This window comes from Pararge aegeria, chromosome 3, assembly GCF_905163445.1.
Source record: "Pararge aegeria chromosome 3, ilParAegt1.1, whole genome shotgun sequence".
Taxonomy (NCBI): Eukaryota; Metazoa; Arthropoda; class Insecta; order Lepidoptera; family Nymphalidae; genus Pararge; species Pararge aegeria.
The window spans coordinates 6,296,872-6,304,415 of record NC_053182.1 but is presented as its reverse complement, the minus strand read 5'-3'; the positions used below and the strand labels follow the sequence as shown (position 1 = coordinate 6,304,415).

Below are 7,544 nucleotides of genomic sequence, written 5' to 3'. Positions count from 1 at the left end.
CGTTTCTTTTCTATGGACATCGCCTAAATTATTAGACATTCGATTTAGAAAATGGTTTACGTTTAGTGAAAACAGGCATAAGTTATTAGAGCAAGGACGTGAAGAACAGTAGGCAAATTTGTGAATAAAATTACTCGCTTTTGAAAAAAACATGAATCAAGATTACCAAAAATCGGTAAACGAGCTCCTAGATTCACAATGACGCCATACAATGCATCATGAAGAGTAATGTTTTTAAATTGATGGCCGCTCGTATTTACCAAATAATATAATTAATTACCATAAAATCTGTATTTGCATACAAGACTTTCCCTGATAAATATTTCAAACATTGATTGAACAGGAATAGTAATATAATAGTAATATAGTATAACATACTAATTAATGTAAGCTGAGTGGCCTACCTAATTGTACCGTGACACTGCAATAGGCACAAAACTAATGAAATACTTTAAACAAGAATAACATACCTACTTAAATATAAGTTAAGTTTAAAGTACACAGATAGACTGTTAAAAACATTATAGTAGCCGGGTAAAAAATAAATCATATGATGAAAAAACTCAATAATAAAAATATTAATAGTAAAAAGCGTAGGTAAGTAAAAGGTTGTTCGAAAAACAGTATAATTATTTCAACGAACGGAAATATGTTGAGCAATGGTAGGCTGAATAGAAATAACAGTGATATTTTTAGGTTACTATTGCTATGTATGCTGCCATCTGGGGTACCGTATATGTATTTACCAGAACGTGTAAAAGTTACCGAGGAGCGAGAGAGCTATAGCACGATCACCGTAAGCGACATAAAGGAAATACCCCATCACGCGCTGATAGTGTACGGCTCAAAGTACTGCTCAGGAAGTCTGACTGGCAGCCGGATTGTGGTGACTGCGGCGAGCTGCTTCGTAAACAACAAAGGAGAAACTATTTTAGTAAAAGTCGGATCCAATTCAATGGTTGGAAGCGGGTAAAGGTTTTCAATGGTTAAAAATATGGATACCGCAAGGGCATACCTTCCAACCTGCATCCTTTAATCAAAGGACTTACTGGAACTTCAAACGCAAACTTGAACGCCGCTGAACGCAGTTTGAACGCCATAAATTATCGGTTTACCAATCGGATTGTGATAGAATGAAACTTTATGCCGTGCGGTGACAGATCAGAATACTATTTTCACCACCCCTGCTCTTCCCACGTGTGTCTAAGGGACTAAGAGAACGGGCAGCAGCGTTCTCTGCTACTACTACCGTCCGCCCAACGTGGTGATTATGGGAAACCCTGCCATTATGAGAGGGCTTTAGTCCAGCAGCCGACTGTTGTATGTTAATAAATTTTTTATTGCACACAAAACAAAAGTACAACAGTTACTGGTATTTCTTTTCTTTTTATAATTCCCTTAAGGTACCAGTCAAGTTACCATGAGTTGCTTATCCTTTAAGTGACCTCGCTACTTCAAGAGCTGTTTCTATCTATGGAAAAATTAGCTAGGTAAAGAAAAATAATTTACAAGAAAGATCAAAACAAAAAAAATGCACAAAGGTGGTCTTATCGCTTTAAGCGATCTCCTCCAGTAAACACTTGATGATAGAAAGAAAAAGTTCTAATTTTCTCCAAATTATTTTAGTGACGCTATGAATCTATTTTCCAGGCAAATCATTTCCGTCTTGGAATACAAAATTCACGAATACTTCAGATATTTAAGCAGTCTTGATAACGACATTGCGCTGATAATCCTCAAGGTGAGACAACTCTGTAGGCGATTTATTAAAGGGTCGATATATGGGATCCAATATGGGTTAGACGTTACAGATAAAATTGAGATCGGAAGTTTAGTTCGGGCCCGAAGGTTTATTAACTTAGTAAACCTGATAAATTTTGGTCTAACCCGGGAATACAGCCAATGTGATCAATTGTCAATAACATGCTAAATTCTAGATCAACAAGGAAGTTTCAAAGAAATAAAGATTATTGTATCAAGAAATTGCCCCTTCCATGTAAGATAGCTTCCATTTTAGAATATATCGTTACTTAGGTGACACATCTTCTGAGGCGTTGGACGTCTATTGCTAGATATAAGTCTATTATAAGAGATGCACAAACTCCATTTTCTTCTGTAGGGTTCTACCTACTTTGCGATTTCCAGTTTACTCAATTGAGAAGAGGGTGTACCAATGTTGCGTTCCTGTATACGCTCGCCGTTCCAGCGCCATGGAAATCTAACATCTACGTTATGTACCACTTTTGCAATACTATTCGAAAATCTTCTTGATATGCTGTAGTCCAAAATTCTTTAACACCTCGAGGGTATAGTCTCGAACTGTCCGTGTTATTGTTGCGTTTTGACTAATAATGGATCCGTTTTAGGATATGGATTATAGCTAATATGAGCGTGATAAAAAGCACAAAATCAAAAAGTTCATCATTGAGATTTTTTCAGCTAGTTCATGAATAGTTTTATTATTTTTTAAGGAACATGTGCGCTTCGATGGGAATGTAGTCAAAGCGCAACTTGTGGAATCTGAGGTTGCTTTACGAGATGGAACCCCGATAAAAGTTTCCGGCTGGGGTGGCACAGTTTGTATATATTTAATTATTACTGATACACTTAGTAGAGCTTGAGGGCGTCGAAATACGGCGACACTTAATTAATTTTATTTATTTATCCATGAAAAATGCTCGACCATGCTCGCGCAAAATGACTTACCGCTTGTACCTTATAGCGCCATCTATGTGTACTTCCCTCAAGTTTTAAGCTTCAGTGCCAGATATCTATTTTCAGAATTAAACAAGAAACGCTCAGGCCTGATCTCCTGCAATTCATTTTCGAGTATTCATAGAGATGGCGTTTTAAATTTTGCACTTGCTCAACTCGATATTTATAATTTAAGTCATTTGCTCAACTTAGCATTGAGCAACACCATACCGTTGAGGATGTAAAATTATAGGACAGAAAATACTTTTTTAGTTTTTTTTTTCGGTGATAAAGTGATGATGCAGTCTAAGATGTTAGCGGGCTAGCCAGGGCGTATGGCAGTTATACTAAGGCCATACCCCTTATCCATTTTTACGCGACATCTAACGCTAAATCGCTTTCAACTTACTAAAATTAATATATTAATAATTTGCTTAATTGACATATTTTGAAATAATTTACAATTCTAACAGTACTACAATTATTGAATCAATGTTAGAACTGCATCTGATATATATCATATCAGATACAGATATTAGATATGTATCATGTGATATCTTGATTTTATAATATAAAAAAACCGAATTCACTTGTTTTACTGTATTAATAACACTTTTCATTCTAAGCGATGATCCGGAATGTATGTTCCCTGTTCTTCAATGTTTAAGTAAATATACTACGTGATTTTCCGATCACTGACTACATTACTTATCTTTTCAGGACTTGCCAGTAAAATTTTTAAATTTACTTTTGAAGTCAAAAATGTTAGTTATAAATAAAACGGATTGCGAGCAAACATATAAAAGCCTTCTAACACCATCTAACTTCTGTGTGAGATATAAAAATGTAAGTGTATGCTTTATCAAGGTAACAAAATACAAAACTAAGATGACTTTTTCATTCGGCTAATGATGTTGTTTTAAACAAAATTTTATAACATGGCAACGGCTGGAGATTTATATTTCTTTATTATTCATATTTCGTCTGTCTGACGCAAATTCTTATTTCAGCTAAGCATTAACCATTAATAAGCGAAATTAGCATGTAGTGTTTACCTTTAAATGGCATACTCTATGTAATGTATGTAGGAATATTATTTTTATTTATGAAAAATCGCTGGTAGACCCAAGAAATAAATAAACCATTTGTACATTTTAAAATTGGTGTTTAAGCCGCATAGTTGGTCTAAAAATGAAGTAAGGAGAGGTTATAAAGTCTTGTGCTTCACTTCAGTTTATTTTTGTGGTAGCTTTTTTTATTATTTATTTATTTTTATCAAAATGCAACATAAAAATATTTTTCGCAAAACTGGTTAGCCAGTTTGTTATCGCTCATCTTATTTACATGTAACATGCACCTAGAGCTAAAATATAATAAAACTATACCGAGTACATATTTTATTCCGAATTAATAACCTTTTAACGCAAATAATATTTATAAAAATAAATAAATTAAATTGGCTAAAACAAATTAAAGCTTATTAAAGAGTGACGAAATTAGAAGGAGTCCCGAATTAGGTGTTCTTTCAACTTATTCTTAAGAACTACTACATTAAGAAGAAAAGATAATAAGTCGACTCAATTTTATTCAAGACTTTATCGAATCAGCCTAACTACTAAAGCTAATTAATTATTTTTACACAAAGTCGCAATATTATTTTTAAATTTCGAATTTGGAATCATAGGATCTATCTAGTCTGATTATTAAATCTTAAAGTACGGGCAACTTCTTTATTTAAGTAAATCTCGTGTCATCATCAAAATAACCGTAAAATAACCACCGTAGTTATGATGTAAAACTGGTGGTTAGTTAAACTGGTATTAACTCTTGCAGGAGGGTCGTTTGAGTGACAATGGCGGAGGTGCCACATTCGATAATATTCTAGTAGGAATCCTGTCATGGGGCGCCAATAGTAAAAATAACATTGCAATCCTAACAAATGTTTCCTACTTCGAAAGGCAAGTTTTATTACTGTTTTACAAATCGAAATAATAAAGGTCAAAGCTATCCTAGCTAAATGCAACCGTAAAACTTAAATCCGTTAAATATTAATAATATAATTTAATATTATCTATCAATCTGTTATAATAGCTTAATTCATATTTACATTATCATTTTTATGAGTTTGTCGTTTAATTTAGTTTTTATTTTTTATAATTTAACCGGAGATAATAACGATAATGCTGTTAACACCTATAATTGACTATTGTTATGGCACTAGACAGAAATAGTAATCCTAACATAATTTTTTTTTTTATGAATATTTTTACAACTAATTGCTGGTGTGTCATATGAATAAATAAATAAAAAGGAAATATTAACATGTGCAAATTCGTTAAAACATTACTTGCTGGAGAAATCTAACTATAAAATTATCTACTTTCTTAAAAAAAATATTTAATAATCATAATATATTAAGTAGGACTGTGGATAAATCTAATCTATTTTACATTTCAATTGTATTGTATCTAAATAAATAAATCCCTCGTCCATCTGTGAGACAAGTTTAAGTACAGAAAGGTTCCTTTTTTCGTAGGTGGATTAAGCTGAATACGAATAAGTTTCTCACAAAATATTGTGTTGTGAAAGGTAACGCAAATCAGTTGGGATTTCATTCCGAAGAATACGTGGAGTCTTAAATTTTTTCTCCTTCCAGTATAAACATGATGTGACGAATAAAAATACGTGTTACTCAAAAGAGTTTTATTTATTTATAATTAATTTTTAAACTGCGTCATTTGATACTTGCGGATCGCTTATTTCGCTAGTGATTTTAATTTGCAGTAAAATCTGGTGAAGTTCGTAATCTGCCTTTTAATCCATTCACGATGGTAATACACACTAATATACACACTCGGTTTGTCTTTTTTAGCGCATCCGTTCCCGTGGGAAACAATGCCGATCACAGAGCTGTAAAATAAATAAATTTTGAAGAGTCATCGTATGGTTTAGTTGTTATGACCAGTAATAATTTTCCATATCTTATTAGTTATGATACTATAAATAGTTATCTTAATATATATAATTTGTTTTATACGTGTGTTTGTTATGTAACTCCACTTAAACGGCTGGACCGATTTGGAGGAAATATTGTGTGTGTATTCCATTAGGTTTCTGGATAGTTTGTAAATACAATTAGAGCAGGTAGGTGGCGCTGCTTTAACTGGCAGTACGACGTTTGCCGGGTCAGCTAGTAATAATATAAATATGTAATTATATTATAGAAACAGAAATAAGAAAAAATCATTTAATTCTGAAAAAAATAAATTATAATGTTTTATTTAAATACCACATAAACTAAAAGCACTTTTTTTGTTTTTTAAACTTAAATAATTAAGCGTTTATAACTTATTGTTTTTATCAACGCCAAATGATATTGACAAAATATTCTATCCGTCTTAAAATAATATAAATATTTTAATCATTAAAAGCGCACTAGAAAAATATCAATTACATTATGCAAATTTGTTTGAAAATCACATCAACAAATTTAGATTTGTGTTCTCGGTACAATATACCGCGGACTTCCGCAAACACGCCTGCCTCTATTCTATGTTTTAACGGATAACTAAACGGAACATACAAAGGGTAGTTAGTAGAAACAATAGCGTTAGTTTAACGCGCTCACCCATTCCAAACGACCCCTCCCCCTGAGTCTCCCTTGCAGGTGTCTCGAGTCGCGTCGCCGTACAAACAAAACATGTCCTCCGCGAGTGCCAAGCTGTGCAACTTCTCGCACTCATGTCTGGGAACGTACCGCAAAGTAGTCTGTAGCAAACCGAGCCCTGATAATGATCCCCCGTACTGGAAAACATCGAATTCCTAGCATCTGTTATTCCACTTCCTTTTATTTATTTATTTTTATTTTATTTGCTTCAGGCAAATAAGGTCCTTATTAAAAAACACTTTATAAATAATTTCAATTGGGAATTTATTATTACCGAATATTCTGTAGTCTGGCCTGTTAGGAGACTTCGGCCGTGGCTACTACTAAGTTTCGGTAAGATGCTGCGTAGGCATAGAAACTGATTAAGGATGTGGGTTCTCTCTAACTGCCATACCCCTGATAGGGGTAGCAGGAAGGTAGTTATGCAGTTTAGAGGGTTCTTCCTCTATCATCTTAGATTATTTGATTATTATTTGAGAATTATAGGCACATGAGGCTGAACGAATTGACTACCGGTATATCCAAGTGTTGCAGTGTTTGTACAAAAACGCCACTATGTCAGTTCGTATACAGGATCAGACTACGAGACCAATCCAATTGCAGCGAGGCGTGCGACAGGGAGATGTTATCTCCCCGAAACTATTTACCGCTGCGTTGGAGGACGTCTTTAAGCTTCTGGAATGGAACGGACTTGGCATCAACATTAACGGCGAGTACATCACTCAACTTCGGTTTGCCGACGATGTAGTCATAATGGCAGAGACTCTGGGAGACCTAAATACGATGCTCGATGGCCTCAGCAGAGCTTCTCAACAGGTTGGCCTACGAATGAACATGAGCAAGACGAAGATTATGTCTAATGCTCATGTTCCGCTTCAACCAGTAATCGTTGAGAACACTGCACTCGAAATTGTTGACGAATACGTATACCTAGGACACACGATCCAGTTAGGTAGGTCCAATTTCGAGAAGGAGGTGAACCGCCGAATCCAACTCGGATGGGCAGCGTTCGGGAAACTCCGTGCCATCTTTTCGTCAGAAATCCCTCAGTGCCTGAAGACGAAAGTCTTCGAACAGTGCGTGTTGCCAGTGATGACCTATGGCTCTGAAACATGGTCGTTAACTATGGGCCTCATAAGAAGGCTTAGAGTCACTCAGCGGGCGATGGAGAGAGCTATGCTCG

At 34.7% G+C, this 7,544-nt stretch overlaps 1 protein-coding gene across 1 annotated transcript; it reads left to right on the top strand.

The window, feature by feature from the left end:
• Window positions 1–649: 649 nt before the first annotated feature.
• On the top strand, window positions 650–5,333 carry LOC120636963 (trypsin 5G1-like). The gene is made up of 6 exons (XM_039908541.1): window positions 650–969; window positions 1,651–1,741; window positions 2,472–2,576; window positions 3,415–3,540; window positions 4,528–4,652; window positions 5,231–5,333. The coding sequence occupies exons 1-6, from the start codon at window positions 650–652 to the stop codon at window positions 5,331–5,333; spliced, it is 870 nt and encodes a 289-aa protein (XP_039764475.1).
• Window positions 5,334–7,544: the final 2,211 nt, after the last annotated feature.